At 34.0% G+C, this 24,888-nt stretch overlaps 1 protein-coding gene across 5 annotated transcripts in view; it reads right to left on the bottom strand.

The window, feature by feature from the left end:
- Positions 1–24,888, bottom strand: part of FXR1 (FMR1 autosomal homolog 1) — a 64,887-nt gene that overhangs the window by 3,644 nt on the left and 36,355 nt on the right. For 2 of the 5 annotated variants that reach the window (XM_055308104.1, XM_055308107.1), the window contains exons 5-14: positions 24,391–24,539; positions 24,066–24,159; positions 23,507–23,623; positions 22,025–22,195; positions 19,907–19,985; positions 16,203–16,312; positions 10,799–10,885; positions 9,224–9,431; positions 4,353–4,556; positions 2,415–2,615 (exon numbers count right to left, since the gene is read on the bottom strand). In XM_055308104.1, coding sequence (XP_055164079.1) covers positions 2,415–2,615; positions 4,353–4,556; positions 9,224–9,431; positions 10,799–10,885; positions 16,203–16,312; positions 19,907–19,985; positions 22,025–22,195; positions 23,507–23,623; positions 24,066–24,159; positions 24,391–24,539 — 1,420 coding nt within the window. Of the gene's footprint in view, positions 1–1,639; positions 1,721–2,414; positions 2,616–4,352; positions 4,557–9,223; positions 9,432–10,798; positions 10,886–16,202; positions 16,313–19,906; positions 19,986–22,024; positions 22,196–23,506; positions 23,624–24,065; positions 24,160–24,390; positions 24,540–24,888 lie in introns of all 5 variants that reach the window. The other 3 variants (XM_055308105.1, XM_055308103.1, XM_055308106.1) reach the window with 3 other exon arrangements.

Here is a 24,888-nt window from a genome sequence, read left to right as displayed (position 1 = left end):
GGGTCCCAGGTAAATCAACTGGACACAAGTGCAGAGTCCCATTCCAAGTATACTAAGGAATATTCATTCACTTCTTAATTTATACTAAAGACGACAAAAAACTTTGAGCAAACGAGAACAAAATGATTGTGTGTATAAGGGAATATTGATATTTTTAGATGAGGCAACTTTTCTAGAAGTACTGCCAGGGGCAAGAAGAAAATGATGTACCTGTTCCACTAATGCTACCTTAAGGGGCTTTTAAAAGTTGGGGGGAGGGGAGAAGGCAGGACAAGAATTTCTAAACAGGAAAAGCAGCAATTCCAAAGAACAGTAAAATAGGAATAAATGCAGTATGGAACACAAATCATCAAATCACTGGACATCCCAAATTACTCAGGTTTCACTTAATATCATGCAGAAATGTCTCTACCTCTTCAACACCACTATGTCTTTTATGTCCACTGACTTGGTAATAAACCACCATTCACAGAGTTAACAAATTATGTTATCTACCCTATGTTAACACCCCACAATGATAGCGTGAATTTTCTTATGTATAAAATATGGCAGAAATTGCATTCACTGCCATGACAACTTTAAACAATGTAAATATGATCTCTCGATCTAAAGAATATTTCTTTCTAACACTACAAAGAAAGTGAAAAGAAAGGAAAACAAACACTTTCTGGAAACCTTCTATTTGGACAATATTTAATTCCTTTTAAATTTACAACTATCTTTAAAACATGAACTTTTCTTCAAGAGTGGGAACACCTTTAACCAGTTTTCCCCAATGTCTCTACCACCACTAAACTTAAAATATTAAAGATACTTGAATTTACATTCTTTATTTGGGGAAAACACACCCAAGAATTTGCTTTGGAAAAAATGCAGAAATTGATTAGTTTAAAAGGGGTTTATTTTTGGTGCACACAATTTCTTCATTGTGAATATACACGTGATTCTCTGTATACAGGAAATGGAATTATGTTCAAAATAATATAGACACAGCAAACAAGTTTCTTTGAAGTTACTAAAAATTATGACTACTTAAACATTCTAAAACTAATAAATAAGTACTATTAATTTGAATAGTTAGTAGGTGTAAGGGAAAAGGCATCACACTACAAAAAACAAACAAAACATAACATGCATTCCTCTTATTAGAAAAAGACACTTTCAAGTTTTTTTTCTCATTTATACTTTTTTTTTAAAACTGTGGGTATTAAAATTCCCACAAAAATGAGGTGCTGAATCCAAATATAGTAAGCAGCACCATGCAAAAGTTGCCCAGTTTTGCCAATCGACCTCAATCACAATCTACAACATAGTCCCTGGGGTGGCAGGCCCAAACTCAAGTATAAAGAATCTGCCAAGTGGACAAAATAATGGTTTTCTCAACAGTATTTCCATGGAAAAAAATTAAGACACAACATTAGTTCAATTAGACAGGTTACTAAACATTTACGGAGTGAAGGAAGAATGCATTTTCTTAAGAGTAGTAGTCTTATTAGTTGAGTAAACAATTTATGCAATGCACATCTTTGAATGTATATGCACACATGTGTACATGTAAGTATAATATATTTAGAAAGCAGACACATGACATTTTTTCATGCTGGTGACCTGGTGTTGTCCACAGGTCCACTCAAGTTACCTGGCTGTCTATCTTCTGCCTGACCCCTGAAACGACGCCTGCGGCTACGATTGCGTCGCTGGGGTTTTTTTTCACTATCATCTGTAATTGCAAAGTTTACCATGAACTATACTGACAAAAACAAAAACAAAACAAAAAAATTTCTTTCCTTCAAAGATTTAAGAAAGGGTAAGAGAATCTTTTAATTAAGCAGGGAAGATAAAACAACATACATTACTGACAGAAAAATAATTTTGTAGTTTTAAGCATTTCAAATAGATTAAAAATGGAATCATCATCATCTGGAAATTAAGAGGGTTTTAACTCTTAATTGAACAAACTCCACAACTTAATTATCATCATTCAGGAATAAAGTCTTCCTTTCCAATACAATTTAGGTTTTTAAGCAAAGTTAACATTTTAGCCCTTTGGAAGTTAATGCCTACTCAATATACATACCTTCACTAGTGTCGTTTATAATAAATTTTAAATAGGCAGCTGAAAGCCCAATTTTGGTTTAGGAACAATAAACTGCCTTGCAGTTTGACTATCTGTATTGATTTAATGACATCAAAGGGCACTTTAAATAAACCCTTCCGGTTGCAAATAATAATTTGGCTATACGAATCTGAGAACTAGACACTTCAGACAGATACAAAGCTATCTACCTTGTTTGAAGTAAACACTAAGAAAAAATCAATATGCAAATTGCATTACGTTTGGGATTATTTTTTGAAAAAAGAATCATACATTAATATTATACAATAATGTATCTTTTCCCTAAGTGCTTACATACCTAGCCCATTTTCATTAACTGAAGCTGTATCAGATTCAGTCATCCCATCCATCAGAACAGCATCTTCATCAGTCCTTCGTCTACGAGACCGCCTACGACGGTTAGTACTGTGATGAGATTCGCTGGCATCAGTGTCTGCAGTCTGATCAGATTCTGTATTATCAAGTAAGCTGTATGGATTGCTGTCTGGATCTTTGAGCACTATATGCATGTCAGAGGCAAGAAATAGTCGTTTAAGAGAGCTGCAGTCATTAGTAATGTTTTGATCTATATTGAACTATATCTATTAATGATAAAGAAACTTCAATTCTCCCCCCTATATTCTGTATTCAAATGTTTTCTGTATCACTATTTTTCCTGGAAAACAAACATGAAGAACTCCAAATGGCAATGAAAAATTAAAGATGAGCTTATACCCTCACTTTCCTACCATTTGACTTCTTTTGAAAATTTATTAGAAAATAGTATATTGTTACATGCTATTTTTGACACAATTTTAGCTAATCCTGCCCAGAGGCTAGAGAAATGAAAATGAAGAGAAATAAATATTCAATTTTGCCCCCTTTATGGAGTTCAAGGTGTTGGCTGCTTCTTTGTACTAATAATGGATTATTCCCAGATAACTCTCAACACCTGCACTCCATGGCGTAACAGAAATGTTACTGAACTGAAGCAATCAAAACAAGTCTACACAAAAAAGCAAAGTAAAAAAACCTTCAAATTCTAATTGGTTATAGGAAAATACAGAAATGAATGCTGACTAGTACTCCCATCTCCAGAAAAAGAAAGCAGGGTAAGGTGGGGTGAGGGTGGGAAAGGGAAAGTTTTAAGATATAATTTATAAGAAAAAAAATACCCATCTTACCTATGTGCATTTATTGCCTCCACCAAATTATAGGAGAAATTCACCTAATCACGATTTTTCCTAAGTTTCCTTTGGTAACAGCTAGCAAGCTAGCATCTTTGCAAAAGACACTAAGTTTATCCATTAATCATAAGCACTAGGTTAAAGTACATTTATTGTGCAATTCAGCATTACTACAACTTTATAAACCTTGGTAATAGTGAGCATTGTAGTAAAATATAAAAAAAAGTATTTCCCTAAATATCTATAAACTAACCTTAGGGCTCAAAATATCACTGGAACTAGAGTACCTTTTAAAAAGCCCTAAAATTTTATGATTTGTTCCAGATTTTTATAGGTTGTGAGCACGTGTGGTATACATTTAATTATATATATGTTCTATAACATTTAAAATACTATATAAACTTTCAAGTGGTATACAATAAAGATATGTAAAGGTCATATTCTGATATAATCTGGTCACATATAGCTGACAATTCTTTCCCCAGCCCATTATGCTAAACAAAAACATTCTGGCAACTTCTACAAAAAGACACAAGTAAGAAGTTGCTTATGCACCTCAGTTCTCAGTCTTCTAAACAGCCTTTACAGCTCAATTTCACAAAAAATTTAAAAAATTTTAATTTCACAAATTTTGTTCCCAAAATAGTACATAGTACAGCAAAAAGTCTTCCCAGTTAATTTTCAATGTTAAGTATATAAAGTTATTTAGATCTCTCTGTGCATTAGAATTTTCTGGGTCTGTCTAGCAAAAAGAAATAAATAACCCAAATATTCTGGAGAAAAATATACAATCTAATTAATCATATAAGCCCTCCCCCCAAGAAACTAGAGAGAAATCTTTGACCATCAAAACAGAATCAGCCAACCAAAATTTCTCTGACCTAAATATTCTAGCTAAACTTTCACTGAGAAACACCCTAGAGGGTTTCTCCTTATCTTGCCATATGCTCCACTACTTTCTTCATGGAAAAGACACTTCCCAAAACAGGTGGCCTTGGGAAATGGATTAACTTGTATAAAGTTACACTGTTTACAAAGTAAGGATGCTGACATAGTATATAAAAGACTACCAGAACTGATGGAGGATTTGCCACCACGTGGTCCACCACGACCGCGACCCCCTGAAACACTTCTCCCTCTTCCTCCTGGGCGTCTCCTGCTGTCACGCTGATGTCGGCTCTCTCGATCATCTTCTCCTGCCAGTGACCAATCACTCAGCTCATCTTTACGCTCAGATTCTGTTTCAGAGGGGTTAGACAGCTCAGAGTTTGTACCTTGGGAAAGAGAACATAAGCCAATTAGATTCCTATTTTTTTTAAAGGTGAAAAAAAGGAGTGAAATTTTCCAAAATTATTTCCTACAAAACATTATTTAATAATCCTAATTGGCTGATTAAAAGAAAGCTAAAAAAATTTTAATCAATCTGAAATTTACTAAGTAATAATAACACACTAATATTACACTAGTAATACAGGATCTACTAGTGGGAGATTAAAAATTGGTCCAGATGTATGAAATAGAGCCAATGTAATATTAAAGACAATACAAAACATTAATATCCAAATGCAGTTAAAATGGGGAAATAATCAAAAAACTTTGCCCTTTTGGTTTTAAAAACAAATTACTATAATAAAAATAACTGCTACCCAATATTTAAAAACCCAATATTTAGAAAAAGGAGTAGTCTTATGTAAGTGTACTCTCTTCCATTATTTCAGTGATTTCCAAGGAGCATTTTTTCCCCATATTTTAACATTTCTGAAATCACAGTTTCTTGTAATTGATGGTCTCTCATAAATTAGAAGTGTATTTCTAGTGGCCATACAAAAACTAATTGTTTTATGAACAATAGTGGCTTAAATTAGAATACACTATTTGAAATCACAGAACAAATTTTAAGAATTTTGCTGAGAAGACAACTTTACCTTGACAAGAATTTGTGACTAACGGTTTACAAGACCATTCTTAAGTTTCCAATGACCTATTTTAATATTGACCTTTTAAAAATTTAAACACTGCAAATATTCTATAACAGTTTGCAATATTATTACTATTATATCACAAAGTGTCAGATTTAGATGACTCAATCACTATAATACTCCCACTTCTATTCTTTAATTCTGGAATGCCACTTCTACCTCCCCTCTCCTTTTTATCATGTATCTAAACTTATCTCCTCCAGAGGCCTGTTCAATTTCTAGTTTTAGATCAGTTTACTGAAAACAGACCTCTTCTCTCATTTTATTTCCTTAAAGCAATATGTATCTATCATGCAATGTTGTCATGTGTTGCTTTCCATTTTTTGCCCTTTGGATTTACGTCCCACATGGTCTGTATTTAAATGGTAGAGCTCTCTTTTCTATCACTAAATATCCCTAGACATCTAACAATATGCTTAACAATTCTCTCTTGATAAATAAATGCTGCATGATTCTGAAGGTCTCTTGCTTATCTATTCCCAAATAAAAGTGATTCCATGATAAACTACAAGTTCCTTACATTAAACTCTAGTCATCTGATGATGAAAGTAAAACATAAGAACTCTTCAGATGCACAAAAGGAGTATTAAGGTACCCAGAATAAAATTTAACAAATGATAGAGCCTAACAACTTCCTATCTCCTTTACAGATATTTTTTCCTTCACATGACCTTAAATATAGATGTAACCATTCAATTATATAAGAATGGTTTAATTAGTTGGAACTAATTTTAGAAAAACTATAGCAAGTTTCTAGTATTCATTAGGATTGAGAATCGTGGGACTGCATCTCCCAAATATTTCTCCAAATGACAAAAAAAAATTCACTTAATAATGCCATGTTTTGTTAGAATAAGGGCAATTTATCATTTCAGGAGTAGTGAAAACATCTTTTGGAATGTGTAAGAATTTTTTAATTTAATGACAAGCCTATACACTGCCAAAATCTCAAGTACCATTTTTCAAATTTTTACGAAAGTCCATGTTGAATTTTCTCTAGAAATAGAAATACAGTGGATTATTTAACTCAGTGTCACAAGCAAGGAAATTATTCTAAATTTTAACCTTAATCTAGTATTCTAAATGGTTAAAAGGGGTGGTCCAAAACATAAATAGATCTCCATAGATAAGATGCTAAAGTCAAAAACAAAAAAAAAAAGGGCTAATGAATTGGCTAGTGCTCTTGATTTATTCATATTAAATAAAGTACTTTTAAATGTTTCTGGGATGGTAAAAGGGACTTTGCAGATGTGATAAGGTTAAGAATATTGAGGTGGGGAAATTATCATGGATTATCCTGGTGAGCCAAAACTAATCATATGGAATCTCAGCTGCAGAGAACCAAAGAGACAGAACTCTGCAGTCACTGGCTTTACAAGACAGAGGAAGATGGTGTCATATGCAAAGGAACGGAGGTTCTCCCAGAAGCTGGAAATGTTACAGGATCAGATTCTATTCTAGAGCTTCAAGAAAGGACACACAGCCTTGCTGACACTTAATTTTAGCCCAATGAGACTCATGTTTGACCTAGAGAACTGTAAGATAATAAATCTTAAGCTTTTAAGTTTGAAATTTGTTAATGCATCAGGCAGCGCTGGTGGCTCAGCAGTTTAGCACTGCCTTTGGCCCAGGGTGTAATCCTGGAGACCTGGGATTGAGTCCCTGCAAGGAGCCTGCTTCTCCCTCTGCCTCTGTCTCTCGTGAATAAATAAATAAAATCTTTAAAAAAAAAAAAAAAAAAGAAGAAGAAATTTGTTAAAGCATCAAAAGAAAACACTGCTGAAATCACTGCGACCACTCTTTTAATTTTTCAAAATATCAAGTGCATTAATCCAAAAAATTTTTAATAGCTCTAAAAATTATTCATGAAACTAATCCAATTTTTAGGAACTCCAACAAATAAAACCTGTTTTTAACAGAATTCTGAATCACATTTTCCCCTCTAAAACTTCTAAAATCACTTATGAAGATGCTTCACATCCTTTGAGTGTTCACGTATGCTAAACTTAATTTAATAGCTAAAGTACATTTTATCAACTTCAATAAGCCTTCCACTCATTTTAAGACAGTGTGTGTGCCATTAAAGAAAATGTTGCCAATTAGCTTTAAAATCTCATCCATTCCAAGGACATACCAACTTCAGAGACGTTATGAGCAAATATTTCTTATACAACTTATCACCTAAATATCCTGAAATTAAGTATCCTGAAATTAAGTATAACCAAATTCAAATGGTTTTTCTCTCAAGCTCACTTAAATTCAATAGCTATTTCAAGAAATGCAAGTTTCAGAGGTAAGAGTGCCATCTACTGAACAACTTGCATAACTTACTTCAATCCAGATGAATCCTCTACCACTCAAAACCTTTACTAACTCGTAAAAATTTTATCTACTGTCAACAAAAGCATTTTGCAAGAGACTGGTCCCATCGGTAAAGCTGACTTTCCAGAGAGGCTTAGAAAAGTCTTCAATGAATTCATTATCTTATCATCCAAAAAGCCAAATCTGATTATCTGTACTAGTAATTTGCATCTCTAGAATCATTCAGTATTTCTCTTTAATTACGGGTTAACTGTCTTTTTTATGAAATGTATTTTCAGGAATACAGTTAATACTTTGCAATTTTCTGCCCTTCAAATGCTTTACTAAAATTTTTCAAGTTTCAATACAGAGTTAACTTTAAATAAAAACTACAAAACTACCAAGAAATAAGAACATGGAAATATATGAAAGAAAAGGGATAATTAACCTTTCAGCTCTACAATAAATGAAAGGGCAAATTTAATATAATTCTGGCATCATTAGATGATCCTTCAAACATGAAATCTGGATGTGCAATCTGCATACTCTAAGCTTTTATGTTTATCCATTTTCCCTAAAATATCTTCAATTTTGGAAAAAGCTTAGGAATTATTTCTCTAAAGCAGTTAGGATAAGCATTGAGGAGTGGAGAAAAGAAAAGGAAAAAGAAAGGGAAGAAAATGAGGTAAGACAAAAGTCAGGTCACTGCTAAGATCCAAGTCCAAATGCAGAAAAATGGAACAACTCCAAAGCTGAAGAAGAATAAGTGAAAATTTAGGATTAGAAAATTGTTGACCACCACCATCCACTAGCCCCTTCCTATATGGGTTACAGCCCCATCCTCACACTGAAATACATTTGAGAAAAATATATACTCATTTATAAAATGTTAATTTGGTTCTGGATTTTTAAGAAGCCCTCCTAGTGAAATGTTATTTCATAAAACAATTCCAAATGTATGGGGGAATCCCTGGGTGGCGCAGCGGTTTGGCGCCTGCCTTTGGCCCAGGGCGCGATCCTGGAGACCCGGGATCGAATCCCATGTCGGGCTCCCGGTGCATGGAGCCTGCTTCTCCCTATGCCTATGTCTCTGCCTTTCTCTCTCTCTCTCTCTCTCTCTCTCTCTCTCTCTGTGTGTGTGACTATCATAAATAAATAAAAATTTAAAAAAATACATACTTAAAAAAAAATTCCAAATGTAAAATTATTTATATTCAAAATTGCCAAGTGATTAAACAGAGTACATTTTATAAAGGTAGTACAGATGTGCTATACACAACCTTAGCACACTGACTAGAATATTTTTCATTTTTATTTTCCATGGAAGGTAGGCAAAAGAGAATTCCTAGAGGGACCATCACTAGGTTTTCATATGTATACGTTTTTGTATACAAATATGTATATATAAGCTCCATCTATATTTATTCTAAATATTTAGAATATGATCATAAACTGCCAGCGTAACAAAAACATGTCTAATTACACAGCTGCTTGAACAATATACACCTTTTACTATATGCCTTCACTATCATACACATAGCTCAAACCCAGCTCCTGCCCCCAAAGCCAAGGGATAAAAACAAACTAACTAAATAATATTTAGCAATAATTTTTGAAGATCCTAAACTAGAACGACTAACAAAAAGAAATTGGTTTTTTACCATAACCGGAGGTGTAATTAGGGCCCCGACGACCTCTGCCTCTTCCACTATAAGACCTAGAACCTTGTACAGAAGAGACGGTACTTTCATCAGTGGCATATCCTTTTTCTTTTTCAGGCCCTCTGGTGGAAGAAGGTCTGAAACCCATACCAATCTGTCGTAGCTGTTCATCAATCTGTAGGCGTTCCATTCTTAGCTGTTCTACTTCCTATAAGCAAAACAAAAAAGGGTAAATATTCTATGTTGCACCATTTTTACCTTCTTTAAAGCCTACAGATAAAGCTATATTCTCTATCAATGAAAGAAGCTGTGATTTTGGCCAATTATTTGGTAAAATACAAATGGGTGCCTAGTAAATACAATTCACAAGGTCATTGCTGACTCAATTCACTAAACATTTACTAAATACCTTAGCAAGCTCCAAGTATACTAAGTGCCACAAGCATACAATAGAGAAAAAGACAAGGACTTTCCACCTTTATGGCTATGTTTAACAGACAAGCATTGAAATAAACTATTCGTTGGTGCTTATGGGGCAGAATAAATGTTTCTTATGCTAGAGCAGTATTCACAGTGTGAGTTTAGTTCCTAGCACTAAATATGAATGAATGAATGAATGAACAAATGGTGATAGACCTAATAATGACACAGTATTACCAGATTCAGCCCCTCGAGAAGTTAAAACTTTGCTGAGATACAAGTACCATGTATGAGAGGGACTATTAACCTACTTTTCCATCAAAATGTTGACATCTGAGTTGTGGCCTAGGAGACTTGGTCATTCAGAAATTGAGGTCATTACAGAATGTGAAGGTAAGGTGACCAGACAAAGCTCCTGGCTAAAAGGTAGCAGAACACTGGAAGATAAAGCATGAGCTTTAAAAATGCCAGACCGAATGGAGATTTTAAACATGAGTTTTAAAAAAAAAAAAAAATGACATCATAAGGTGTGCTTTCAAAATATTAACAGAGCAGCAATGATATGAGTGACTAACAAAGTAAAACCTACCAGAGATAGGTTTACAAAACTTGGTAGTAACAGATAAAGTAGAAAATGACAATTCCAACTTTTAATACATTATAAGCCATTTCTTTTTTTAAATCTTTGCTCTTTATCAACTCAAATAAATTATGTTAGAAACAATGGTGAAGAATTATCAAATGATGTCTGTGAGATAGGCACATCTGATTCAAATACCAGTTACCAAGAAAGCCTATCTTATTCCCTGTCCTCTACCGTATTTGCATGTAAAACACGACATAAAAACAAAGTGATTTCAGTACAACACATGTATACATATAAGGTGATGACAGTCAAATTACAGCAACACAAGCGTGACCCTTTAACAGAAAGGAAAGAATATAAAACTTCAGAGAAAAAGAGGAACAATGTGCATAAGAGGCCATTCATTTTATTATGGCAACAGACCTTTTAACTTCTCATGTAGGAAAACAGGATAAATTTGAAGCTGAATTAACAAAAAATATTTAATGACTTGAAATTTAATACAAATACAAAATTGATTAATTTAACATGTGAAGCAACAGTGATACAAATGTGAACAGTATACAAACCTTTAGGTAAGCAATATGATATTCTAAAAGAACTTGCACATTTCCAATGCTTTCTTTAGTGCCAACGAATACAAATGGAACCATACCCTGTAAGAAAACGAAACATCCTCAGTATTTTGTATTTTAACAAAGTTCCAGCCTAAATCTGACATACCAATATATAATACAGAAAACTTTCCTAAAATAGTGATTTACATCTACTAAAACACAAGATTTACAAATAAACTAAGAATAAAATCAATATAATTTCAAATACTGAGGTTTTCAAGAACTCATTGTATTTGCCCTACAACTTAAGTATGCTAAAAATTTAAATTGCTTTTACAATATCAGTTTATATCAGATTTTCTAATTTCTAATTCAATCTTTCTCCACATATAAAGTACCTTTTAAAGAAATTTTCCTTCAAACTGGTATAAATTTACAGACTTAGACTGCCCTGGTAGTTATGGCTTTAAAAAGATAAAGCACACTAGAGCTAGGCTATCCCTAATATGTGCTCACGTAACAAAACTGTCAATGTCAGTATACTGGAAGGAGTGCCTCCTGACCATTTACAGAAGTGTCACATACAGAGTACAAACATTTACAAATATACTTCCAGCTTTCTAATGGCTAAGGAAAATGAGTAAAAACCTAAATAAACTCTCCTAATCAGTTTCAGTGTCTCTCACTTGATTCTACAGGTGAGTTCCTAACAGCTATTTAAACAGACTGGCTTAAGAGGGCATGAAAAAAAGGACTATAAGTTTAGGAAGTAAGAAGTCTTGACCCTATCCTCAGGAATTCATGGGCAGATAAGAAAGAATGCCAAATGAATGAAAGATGGAGGAGGGGTAAAAAAGATCTATTATATTTTAAGCACATACCATGTTTCTAGTAGTGTATTATTATCCTATATCTGTATATCTTATTTAATATTAAAGAGTAACTTTAAAAAATACTCCACTTAAAAAAAATTCTCCAATTTTACCGTTGACAAAACAATTTGCCCAGTCATACTATTAGCAAGTGGGCCAGCCAATTTCATACCCAGTTACCTAATCCCAACAAACCACTTGTTACTTGCCAGAATCTCCACAATGAAAAAGGATCAAGTCCCTATTCTAAAGGCATTGGCAATTTACAGAAAAGATACTAAACATTCCTGCAATAATCTTACTGTATAGCATTAGTGGTATCAATGAAAAACATAGAAATATTAAGTAGAATGTGGATTATGCCACTCCCAGATGTGGAAATTTAGGGGAATTCCCAAATTATTAAGTAAATGTTAAAAACAAACAGAATTTTGCCACCAAGTAGGTAAAGAAGTCATTCCAGACAGATGATCTGCGAGGAATAAGAGAAATACAATGCCTTGAACCTGAATTTGAGATGCTACCACCAAGAGTTACCACCAAAGAAAAGGACAGGTGGGAACACAACCTTAAAGACACATTTTACAAAATATTTTAATCGCTGCTATAAAGCCATAATAAAAGATTTCAGGAAAAAAATTATTACTGAATATACAAATGCGTTTCTAACAGTTATTTCAGTGAAATTCCCAGATTTTTAAAAAATGCCAATACCTGATTACTTAATATTTAATGGATTACACTGACACTACCAACTAGCACTTGGGAAAAATAAAGCAGGATCCCTGGTTCCTCATACCTTATACCCTGCCCCCGCCAAAAAATATATATATATATATCACACTGAGGTGAAAAATTTACACACTTAAAAAAAACTAGAGAATGAAATATTAAGGATTTCTAAATGTAGATAAGACCTTACCAACCAGGACACAAAGTGCAAAAGTATTAAGTCATAAAGCAAAAGTCTTAAAAAAATACAATATAAAAAAATTTATATTGGAGGTGAAAATCAAGGAAAAAGAGTACTTGCTACGAATAGGAAAAGACAAAAGACTAGCTTTCTTAAAATGTAAAAGCTCTAACAACTTAATAATAAAGGCAAAAAATATGCAAAAGACAAGATGCTTAACAGAAAACTTAAAATGTCTTAAGCATTTGGAGAGAAAACATGTACACCTTCTGGAATAGCACTAATTAAAAGTTTGATGAAACTCTATACAGGCAAGTTATGTGGAAAATAGGCCCATTGCCGACACTGACGGAAGGAATGTGTGGGAAAAATAATATCTAAATATTGAAATGCCTTTTACCCTTTGATCTAAAAAACCCGCTTCCAGGAATTTACTCTGCAGTGGTAAGGGATATTTGCTGCAGCACTGTTTTTAGTAGCAAAACAAAGACATGAAAAGGCAACCGACAACAGTCTAAAATCTATTAGACACAATAGAGAGGAGAAATATGGACAGGACATAGATACACATTTATTTTTCACGCTATACTTTTCTGTGCTGTTCTAACCTTTATAGAACTATATTTCTCTAACAGTGAAAAACTCAAAACCAATCTTAAAAACTGAGTGGAAATATTGATTAAGCACCTAACTCTATACACTTCATAGGGCTAGAGAAAAGCAGAGAATATGAGAATTCAGACTTTCTTCATTTCAGAGTTCATAATGTGGTTGGTGAGACAATAAACATAGGTTGAGAAAATCATCAAATACACAATTATACAGATAATAATTGCTATGATACACAGGTGGGATAGGTCATTTCAGGCTAAAGATGGGTCACCAAAGACTTCAGAGTAAATAAATTATAAACAGAGTCTATCAGCGCATTAAATTATGAAATGGTGGCTCCCAACAACCTTCAGGTTTGTTTTAACTTGCATTGTTCTGAATATTTTTAAATCCTGCATATTATTATAGGTTTCCAGTTTCTCTTATCATCAAAAGATATAGCAACATGCATGTGTTCTCACATGGCAACCACATTAAAGCTAATAAGCAGCACAAGCTTCTTTTATAGAAAGGGACCATGTACCCTCCTATCCCTATCTTGTGTATCCCAACTTCCTATTTAACAAACTACTTGGTTTCTATAAGCATTTCAGTTTCTTAACCCTGGCACAGAAATGGGAGGTAACAATAACCAAAACTGCAAACAGTAAAATACAATAAACTTATTTATCAAGAAAGTCTTAAAAGAATCAGCTTTATAACAAAATGTTAAATACTGGAAAGCAACAAGAGATTAAGACAAGGTAAAAGAAGAATAGATACTTCTACCAAGCTAAGAAATTTAGAGTTGACTAATATAATGGCCCTGATCAGTAAACATTTTGATATTCAGATCAATTTTAGGAGTGGTCGTATGTCAAATTATTTTATACATTAAAAAGGGGGGGTGTATAAAAGGGTAAAGTGCTAATTTTAATGACACTTTGATTTTAATCCTCCTCTCAAAGGAAATGGGAAGGAGGGCTGCTTAAAGAGTAAAGGTTGAGATTTATAGCAATTTTGGAAGCAGTATAAGATGAAACCAATCTGAGCCACAAGTACTCATTTCTGTAATACTAAGTCATCTGTTTTCCTCATTTGCTTTTTTTTTTCCTTATATATTGGAATTAAAAGAATAATTCAAGTGGTCCTTTAATAGGCATCTTTACAAATTCAATACTCGATGTGAGGTTATCTAGGCTAACATGACTAGTTTTTTTCTTTCTTTTAAAGAAGACAAATTCTTTCCAATAGGCTAACAAGCTCTCCAAACCGTAATCTATTGTGCAGAACTGAAGCTGCTTCCTGGGAGATAATTTAGGAGAAAATCCTTGCCTTGAGAAAATCCTTGCCTTATATTCATAGGCATATAAGCTTTAAGCCACCGTAGCCACCAAAACAAGAGATCCTTAAAATGATGAGTAAAGAACAGCATTGTAGACAAAACATATTAACATGCGAGACAGAAAAAGAAATTTCAGAATGTTGGTGTCATAATTAATAGCAACACAGAAGCTTAAAAGATTTCAATTAAAAAATGATTGTTTTCAGGGAATCCCTGGGTGGCTCAGCGGTTCAGTGCCTGCCTTTGGCCCAGGGCGCGATCCTGGAATCCTAGGATCAAGTCCTGTGTCAGGCTCCCTGCAGGGAGCCCGCTTCTCCCTCTGCCTGTGTCTCTGCCTCATCTGTCTCTCATGAATAAATAAATAAAATCTTTAAAAAAAAAAAAAAAGATTGTTTTCAGATTCTAGAAAAGGTTAAGTTTATAGTTATTTACTAAAAATTCTTTTACGACAAACTTTTAAATACAAAAAAAGAATTCTTACAATTATCAAATTAAAACCTTTTTTTCCCCGAAAAAATTTGCTTTTTACTGGAGTACTATGAAACCAAAAATCCCAAGGCCTACAACTGAAAGATGACTTGTTTCTAAGCATGTAAAGCAATATTGTGAGGAACAAAATTTAAAAAAAGAAGGGATTCCTGGGTGGTGCAACGGTTTGGCGCCTGCCTTTGGCCCAGTGCGCGATCCTGGAGACCCGGGATCGAACCCCACGTCGGGCTCCCGGTGCATGGAGCCTGCTTCTCCCTCCGCCTGTGTCTCTGCCTCTCTCTGTGTGTGACTATCATAAATAAATAAAAATTTAAAAAAGGGAGGGAGGGAGGGAGGGAGGGAGGGAGGGAGGGAGGGAGGGAGGGAGGGAGGGAGGGGAGGGAGGGAGGAAGGAAGGAAGGAAGGAAGGAAGGAAGGAAGGAAGGAAGGAAATCGGGATGCCCGGATGGCTAAGGGGTTGAGTGTTTGCCTTCAGCTTAGGGAGTGATCCTAGAGTCCCGGGATCGAGTCCCACATCGGGCTCCCTGCATGAAGCCTGCTTCTCCCTCTGCCTGTGTCTCTCTGCCAATCTGTGTCTCTCATGAATAAATAAAATCTTTAAAAAAAATAAGAAAAAAAGAAAAAAACTCCACTGCATCAGACCCTAAGTAGTTTACTAAATACAACTCACCAAAATGATTTCTAAAATATACATTTTTTAAATTTTTTATTTATTTATGATAGTCAGAGAGGGGGGGGGGGGGCAGAGACACAGGCAGAGGGAGAAGCAGGCTCCATGCACCGGGAGCCCGATGTGGGACTCGTTCCCGGGGCTCCAGGATGGCGCCCTGGGCCAAAAGCAGACGCTAAACCGCTGCGCCACCCAGGGATCCCGATTTCTAATATATAAAATAATATCGTAAGTCAGGCAAGAACAAAACATGGTTTTAAAAAACAAAGAAAAAGGCAAATTAAATTACATGTTAAAGGGGCAACCCTGGTGGCTCAGCAGTTTAGCGCTGCCTTCAGCCCAGGGTGTGATCCTGGAGACCGGGGATCGAGTCCCATGTCAGGCTCCCTGCATGAAGCCTGCTTCTTCCTCTGCCTGTGTCTCTGCCTCTCTCTCTCTCTCTCTCTCTCTCTCTCTCTCTCTCTCTCTCTCTCTCATGAATAAATAAATAAAAATTAAAAAAAAAGATTAAAAAAAATTACATGTTAAATACTTACATCTTCTCTAGGTAGTTTATTTTCATTGTCTCCTTCAATCCTCACCCGAACCACACCAGATTTGTCCACTATTTCCTGAATAACTTTGCCATTTTTTCCAATTACTTTTCCTTTAATAAGAGAAAAAAAATGTAACAATAAGTTAAAACCAATACTGCTATTCTTCCAACACCAGCCCAAGTAATTTGACTTGCTATCAAATTTAAAAAACCAAGCAAAACTCCATTTTTTTACTCAATATATTCACCCTGAACACTACAGGAATTTTATCTTTGCCTCAAACTTCCTTCTCTTCAGAATGCCTAAGGTTATTATTAACTAAGATTGACACGCTGCTCACACGTAAGACATTTTCCAAGTCTAAACATTTTTTAATGTGCTCTACATCATTTCAATATTTTAAAATACCAATGCAACCCATTCCAAAACTATGGACATACAAAGGCAAAAGAAACACTTTATTTCGGCATTAATCATATCAATTTGTTTATATTAAATTCAATCTTACTTTCATATTCAAGTTTCTATTCGAACAAAACACATCTATAACTTGAAGATACTTTTAAAATGAATACTCTCTTCAATGAAATGTTTGCACCTAACATTTTTCACCAAGTACTTCATAGCTATACAAGTACATATAGTATGTATATAGTATGCTATATTCCTAGGTATGAAATACTATATATTGACATAAAATCCAAATAATTTACCTTCTACCACACTTAACGTGTATCAAACAGCAGTTACGGAGTATCCAATAACTAAAAGAGAAACTAAAAGGGGGGTAAGGAAATTCTCTCCCTCTTAGGAACTTACTCTTCTTACAAAGATAGCAAATTTGTAAAATAGTAAAGCAATACTGGATAAGGTTACCTGATAACAGAAGTAAATATTCAGGTAACCTTCCCTGTATGAAACAGATGTATCCCTTATAAAAGTTAAGTCCAAATCACTCTTTTTTAAGTAATCTATTTCCAAAATAAGTTAATTTTGGTTGAAAGGGGTTAAAAATGGAAGTTTTTCCTATTGCATGCTTGAGAAGTCAGTTTCCACTGACAAATAAGGGAAGAGTAAATGGGTCAATACAGCAAACACACCATTATAAGATTTTTTAAGATTTTCTAACCCTATTCTCAAACCTCCTTCCCCACTAATAACCCTAAATTTAAAAGCAGCAATTGAACAGGTAAAAAGAAAAATAGAGTAGGACAGGGAATTCACATGATGTAGGTAGGTCTTCTCTGAGCAGCCCTAGCAGCAGTATATAAAAGCAACCTTCATTGTTAACACAGTGAAGCTCAAGCAGCAACTCCATCCTTGACCCTGCTAAAAATAAGCAAATATCTTTCGAAAAATCAAAAATCAGATTGATATATCATAATCCCTCCCCCAGAATCTTTGCCCCTTCCTTCTATTAACTATACCAGTGGTGAGTGTACATTCATCACCTTTCTGGGGTCTGTGGCAGGGACCTACCTGAATGTTTTATTTAGTCCCACCAGAGACCGTCAATATTTTAACTGATCATTTCCAAAGTTTAAATTCCAAAGCATATTGACAAACTGAAGCAGACCTGTAGTATAAATTGAGCACTGAGCATAAATGCTGAAGGGACAGAGTAAAGAAGTGATTAAGGAAGGCTTCCAGGAGGTGAAACGTTTCATTTTTAAATCAATGTTCACATATTTTTATTTTGACTTAGGAGGGGAGGAAATGGTCAGGGTCTAGAATTCTTAGAGCCTGAATATATAAGAGAATTCTCTTGAACTTACCCACCAAGTAGTCCTCATTCCCTTTTACTCCTCAGTCCACTTTCTTTTTCACTTGTACTAAGAATGTACTATTTTTCAAAAGACTGCTTCACCCATAAAATATTTTGGAGGGAAATGTAGTATTATTATATACAACAACCAAGAAATCTTCACACTACCTCAGAGTATTTCACCAATGTATACAATGGTTATACTAATGTGTATTTTCTAAAGGGTCCCAAATAACCCAAATCACCAAAGCAAACCAAGAGAGTAGAGGAAAAAATAGACAGGATCGGTACTCACATCACTGCACAGATAAATGAATAAAGAGAAAAACCAGAGAACTACAAATAATTCCAATTTCCTTATTTCTGAAGTATCAGGAATTTTTACTCAAATTTAACACAACCACAAATTCTGTAATAACAACTCTATATTCTATAGAATCAGGTTGAAAAGAACTCTAATTTCCTTGCACACCTTCATCTCCAAATCATTTTTACAAGTAAAAAAACCTAAGTTAAATTATGTTCTATAAAGCAGCAAGCACAATGTTAACTCCTAATAAGTATCAATAATTGTGATTTAAAGAAAATAGGGGATTCATTTTCCAAAGCAGCTTGTCAAAAGTAATTTCACTGGACAGTGATAAACGTTTGATAATACTTTGTATCTTAATGTCTGTTAGAATTATATAAAGCTTCTTCAAGCTTATTCAACATCTCAACTCATCACACCAGCAGTTCAATCTACAGTGAACAAGAACAAATAAAATGGAGCTTACTTATTTGGTAGTATGTCATACCTATTCAAAAGCTTGGGTAAAGGTAAGAAGCAAACTAATAGTAAAAAAAACAAGAAAACTGTCCAAGCTCTTGTGCTGTAGATTAACTGTCCCAGAGTATACAAACTTGTTACTGGTCAAAACAAACATCTTTTTACAGTGGAAATTTGGGGCATTTTACCTACAGCTAAAAATTTTTTTTAAAAAAAATAAGATTTGACAAATAGAACACCTAAAACAGAAAATCATTCCCTAAAGGCAAAACAAGTGTAATTATGTACAAATAGAGTCCAAAGGACTCTGGTTTCAGTAAGGTCAAGAAACTAATAGTGGACAAAAACTCAAGCCCCTCCTAGGAAATGTCTCTGCTGCTTTATGTTAATGCTTACTTTTATAATAAATGTTTAAGATAATTACGGAGTATTAATACATGACCAAAATTTTCCCATTTATCTCAAACAGCATTTAAAAGGATAACACACAGGTGTAGAGGGTATTAATAACAAAGCTATTAACTCATCCCAAGCTATAAAAGCTCCTTTAACTACAGCTTAAAACTCAAAACTCTGTCACTTAACTTACAACCCATGGGTTAATAATTTCCATTAATGGTGTCAGATACTTAATAATGAAACTTCCCCTATCATCATCACCATCCTTCTCTCCTGCCTGTGACTTCTTATCATATTCTATGCCTTTGCAACAACCAAGTATTATTTATTCAAGACCTACTGTGTAGAAGTTTATTTCCCTATTGTTAGTCCACTTACTTTCTCTTTTGCACAAAAAATAAATATCACAAACACCTTCCCAAAAAATACTATGACAATTTTGATGGACATATATGAGAGATAAAAAGATATTAAGTGAATGGAGTATAAGTAGAGCAAGCCTAAGTGGTCAGATGGCTTTTAAAAAAATGTAGTGACACACTTATTAAAATCATGGTCTTATTAGTGAGTCAACCTGTACAGAAGAAAATTACTTTTTAATATGATAATAATGAGATACAAGTCATATACTACATTACTAAAAAATGAAAACAACTATCAAATACTCCATATAACTACAAATAAAATACATCAAACAAAATTAAATTTCAATTAAATTACCATAGAGAATTAATAACATTTAACTTAATTAACATTTAGTAGAATACCTACCAACAAGATTCCTAGGAACCTGAATAAAATCCTCCACGAATTCCAAGAAACCTCTAGCCTTTTTTACAGCATCAGCACTCTGCAGGAACAATAAACATAAAATAAAATCCTAATCCAAAACAAAAACACAAAAAATGAAAAATTCTGAATTATGCTCTGGTATAAGATTTTGCTCAGCCCACTAAAGTGACATTTCAGGTCAAGTAATTCATGAAGTACTTTAAAAAAAATTATTAAAGCATTAAGGAAAAAAAAAACAGACTATGAGAACATCTCTAAGGGAAAGGGAGGAAAAACCATAAGCCCTTTTAAGTTCCTATGAAAACAGCAAAGAGTTTAGCTTACTTACAGTAGCCAAACTTTAACCCAATCCTTAAAATATTTGGTCCGTACTTCAGTGTTAAATTTCTCTAGATGAATGTTAAATACAAATTATTCATATTGTCTATACCATCTGCACTATTTTTTCATTCTCAACATAATTTTAAAAAGCGGGTTTTGTGGAGATGCATATTTTTTAAGAAGTACTTATTGATAAAATCATTGAAAGTCCTAACTTCTAATGGGTATAATTTAAAAAGACTAGAAGATTGGAGAAGGGAGCCTTTCTAAAGGGAATCGGTAGTTCTCAGGAAGTTACCTTCCACTTTTACTGTTTTGGTTTTTTTAAGATTTTATTTATTTATTCATGAAAGTGGGGGGGGTGTAGGCAGAGACATAGGCAGAAGGAGACACAGGCTCCCTATGGGGAGCTGGACTGAGACTTGATCCCTGGACCCCAGGATAACACCGAGCCAAAGGCAGACAGACGTTCAACCCCTGAGCCACCCAGGTGCCCAGGTTGTTCTTTAGTAATGACAAAGTGTACTGTGGGCTCATCATCATATATAACACAAATATCTTTTAAATGTTTTTAATCCTCTCCAACTATAATGTAAGTACTACTCATTTTATATTGAGGAAAATTATGCAGGGAAGTTAAGTAACTTTCAGCAAGTTCACTCCAAGTGATAGAAACAATTCCTATCCAGGCAGTGTGGCTCCAAAGCCTTTTAATTACTGTATACTGGCCATGTCTCAAGTTTCAGAAATGAAAAACAGAATTCTAGTCAGATTCACTATATGACCCAGCTTTTCATGAGAAGAGCTTTGTATGAATAGTTAAGACTTCAGAGGTGCCTAGTGCCTCAGTCAGTTAAGTGTCTGCCTTCCACTCAGGTCATGATCCCATGGTCTTGGATCAAGCCCACGCTGGGCTCCCTGCTCAGAGTCCGACTCTCCCTCTCCATATCTGTCCCTCCTCCTCATTTGTGCTCTTACGCTTGTGTGCACACACGTGCTACTAAATAAAAATCCAAAAAAAAAAAAAAAAAAAGACTTGAAATTATCACCCCCAAAACTCATCCATTTATTCGAATGCAAAGGATGGTCGTAATGAAAAGTCTGAATTATTTTTGAGATTATTATTTCTAGTACACACAAATGTCACAATTAACCAATGACAAAACATTAAATTCAAGTTCTTCAAAAGCTCCATTATATGCTATTTACAACTGACAGTGCCTCACACACAGTAAGCACTCCAAAAAAAAAAAAAAAGGCGAATTATATGTAAAGCACATAAAATGGAGTTAAAATCAAAAGCAGGGGATGCCTAGGTGGCTCAACGGTTTAGCACCTGCCTTTGGCTCAGGGCATGATTCTGGAGTCCCAGGATCAAGTCCCACATCAAGCTCCCTGCATAGAGCCTGCCTCTCTCTCTCTTTTCTCATGAATAAATAAAATCTTTTAAAAAAATTTAAAAATAAAAAATAAAATCAGAAGTAGCTGGTTAAACGTCTGATAACAGTACACATTACTAGGTAAACCTTTTATTGTCCATAATACAATATTACTTTCAATCCATCTGTACACGTGTGTAATGATTACTACAGTTGACTGATTTTAAACTATTTCACTGGGAAATTAAAATTCCAAATAAAATATGGTCAAACAATAGTTAAAATAAAATAAAATAAAATAAAATAAAATAAAATAAAATAAAATAAAATAAAATAACCGAAGAAAAAAAATTTTTTTAAAAATGTTACTATGTTGAGGGACAAATAATTAGCTTACCTCTCCATAGATTCTAAATGTTCCAGTATCTTCATCTAGCTCAATAGCTGTAACTCCAGGAACCTTCCTAGCTTGCTGTATGTTACTACCATGTGTTCCAATTGCCAGGCCCATTAAATCTTCTCTCACAACAAATTCCTCATGAAAAGCTGCTGCAAGTTGCTTTGTGCACTAGTAAAAGAGGTATATTAGAATCTATATTACAAAAAGACCAAAATATTTTTTTATATACCCACGTTTGTGGTATTCATAGTAATCAGGAAGAAGCAGCAAACCAAATGTGCCCTGACTGAACAGATAAACAAAATGAGATATAAGCATACAAAATTATTCAGCCTTCAAAAGGAAACTCTGACACAGGCTACAATGTGGATTGAAGACAATGAACTTAGTTAAAATAAGTTGGGAACAACAACAACAAAACTAATACTGTATGATCCCACCTACATGAGGTTTCTACAAGTAGACAGATTTATAGAAACAGAAAGTAGAATGCTGGTTGCCTGAGGTGGGGGGAAGGGGATATGGGAAATCGTCTAATGGATATAGTTTCAGTTTTGCAAAATGTAAAGTTGTGGAAATTGGTTAACAACATGAATAGTCTTAACACTACTCAAATGCACACTTAAAAATGGTTTAAGATAGTAAATTTTATGTTGCATTTTACCATAATTTTTTAAAAAAACAAAAAGAACTAAAGAAAAATATAAGATACTCATTTGGGATATAAATAGAAGGGGGAAAAGTTTGATAAAGTGTATCTAATCATGATCACAGAAAATAATAATTCTATAACAATTTTCTAGAATTACTGATGCAAGGAGTTCTCCAATTCAGATGATTCATTTTTCAAAACTCGCTCACATATCCCTCGTTTGGAAATTTTAAATTAGTAGGGGTATTTAGAAATTTGTCCTAAAGACAAACATACCTCAATTTCTCTAAGATCTGAATGTGGTGCATTGGGAGAAGGGGTCTCCTAACAGTGCGTCAATGAAGAATAGGAGAAAACAGAGTAACTTAGGATGGTATAGAAAAGCAACAACAGGCTTCTTTTTTAAAACTTACATCTACATGCCCTCCTCTCCACTTACATTAGTTATTATAGTGAACTAGTTACTAATGGAAATGTGTTATAAATGACAGCTGAGAGGGTAGTAAAAAAGGTGAAGGAAAGAGTAAAGAAAAAGTAGTAATACAGTTCTACTAGATATTCCCACTGAATTTCTAAGTTCTGTGACACTTGCTATCTAAGTCCTAACAAAAAACTCAACAGGTATTTAGCAAATGAAGGCTACGTTTGGGGGAAAGTAACAGAAAAAAATAATTACTCTAAAGGTACAATGACTCCTATTAGCCACAAAATAGGTCCCAACTTCTTGGCTTACCTAACAATCAAGCAGTTTGAGCCAGGGAACTTAAATAATATACTTATGAAAATAAACAGGATACACAAAAAACCTTTTGAATAAACCCACTTACTTCTAAATGCTTAGTGGCCTCTTCATTTCTGGACATAAGCATCAACTTCGTACGAATACTTCGCAAATGCATGTCACTTAAAATATTTACTCTCTTCACAGTTGCTTCGCTGGCAGACTATGAACAAAGAAATTAATCACTCAAAAATCGCATTTTTTAAGGTAATACGAACAAGGACCTTCCACATAAAGTCTTCCTTGATTCTTATCTACTACACTTCTCTCCTCACCCACCATTCCTCCTCCCACAGGTAATTTACCCCCCTTTACTGAATTCTCATATTTAGTTCTATTTAAATTATGATGGGGGAGAGGGATGGGAGCAGGGAAGGATCTAGATTCCCATACATTAAGAATTTCATATTGTTAAGAATATCATATTGATCCTTTTCCTTACTCCATGAAAGATAAAAATTTAACATTTTATAGCTCTAAAAAATTTCTTCCATAAATTAATAAATTCACTGTATACCAAGTTAGTTTTTAACTTTTCAAATATTTAATTATAATAAAATCTGTGAAATATCCATTGGCTACTTTAAAATATGGAGTTATCTTACCAGTATCATTAGCTGTGTGGTTTCTGGATGGTAAAAAATTCTGCATGCTCCTACTGCTTTCTTAAAATCTTTATGTGCATTCTCATTAGCACACCTAGGGAGAAATTAATTCATATTTAAGACCTAAATAATAGATTAAACTCAGAAGGCAATTATAATGCAAATGAAGTATTTCATTTTGACACTACCTATTAAAACTTTTGTTTACTAAAAAGATTTTCTATCATAAGTTTTTGATTGGATGTTTGGGAAAAAAAGATTTTTGTGGCACTAAAAAAATCCTCTTAATTCACAAGGCAATTCAATAGTAAACAAAATTACTCACGCCTCTCTCAAATCCTCAGGAACATCCACTGTGCATTTAAAGAAGGTATTTTTTTTGACAGTTTTATTTTGATTGACAGGCCGAAGTCGTTCAAATGTGACTATTTCATTGTAAGTGGCATCACAAGCAGCATATTCAATGACATAAAACTAAAAGACATCAAAATACTTTAAAAATCCCATCTGAACAAAAATAATGAGCTTAAATGAAGTTCTAATTGCCTTGCTCAGCTTAACCAGTAGACCCACCCCCTTGTGGCACAAATACTAAGCACAGCTTAGTAACATCAATCTGATTTGCCTAAACTAGATTATAGGCTCTTACAAGCATGAACCTTGGTGGTCCTCACATTCTTGAAGTGCGTCCCTGAAGAAAAGCTTAGATGTTTCCAAAATCAGAAAACAAATAAAACTAAATGGTCTAATGAGTTTTTTAAATGTATGGTCAACTATTTCCAAAGGAGATATTTTGAAATAAAACTAAGAATTAAAGTAATGT

This window comes from Nyctereutes procyonoides, unplaced genomic scaffold (assembly GCF_905146905.1).
Source record: "Nyctereutes procyonoides isolate TBG_1078 unplaced genomic scaffold, NYPRO_anot_genome, whole genome shotgun sequence".
NCBI classification, from domain to species: Eukaryota; Metazoa; Chordata; class Mammalia; order Carnivora; family Canidae; genus Nyctereutes; species Nyctereutes procyonoides.
Note: the sequence above shows the minus strand (reverse complement) of the source record. Positions and strands in the feature narration are given on the sequence as shown.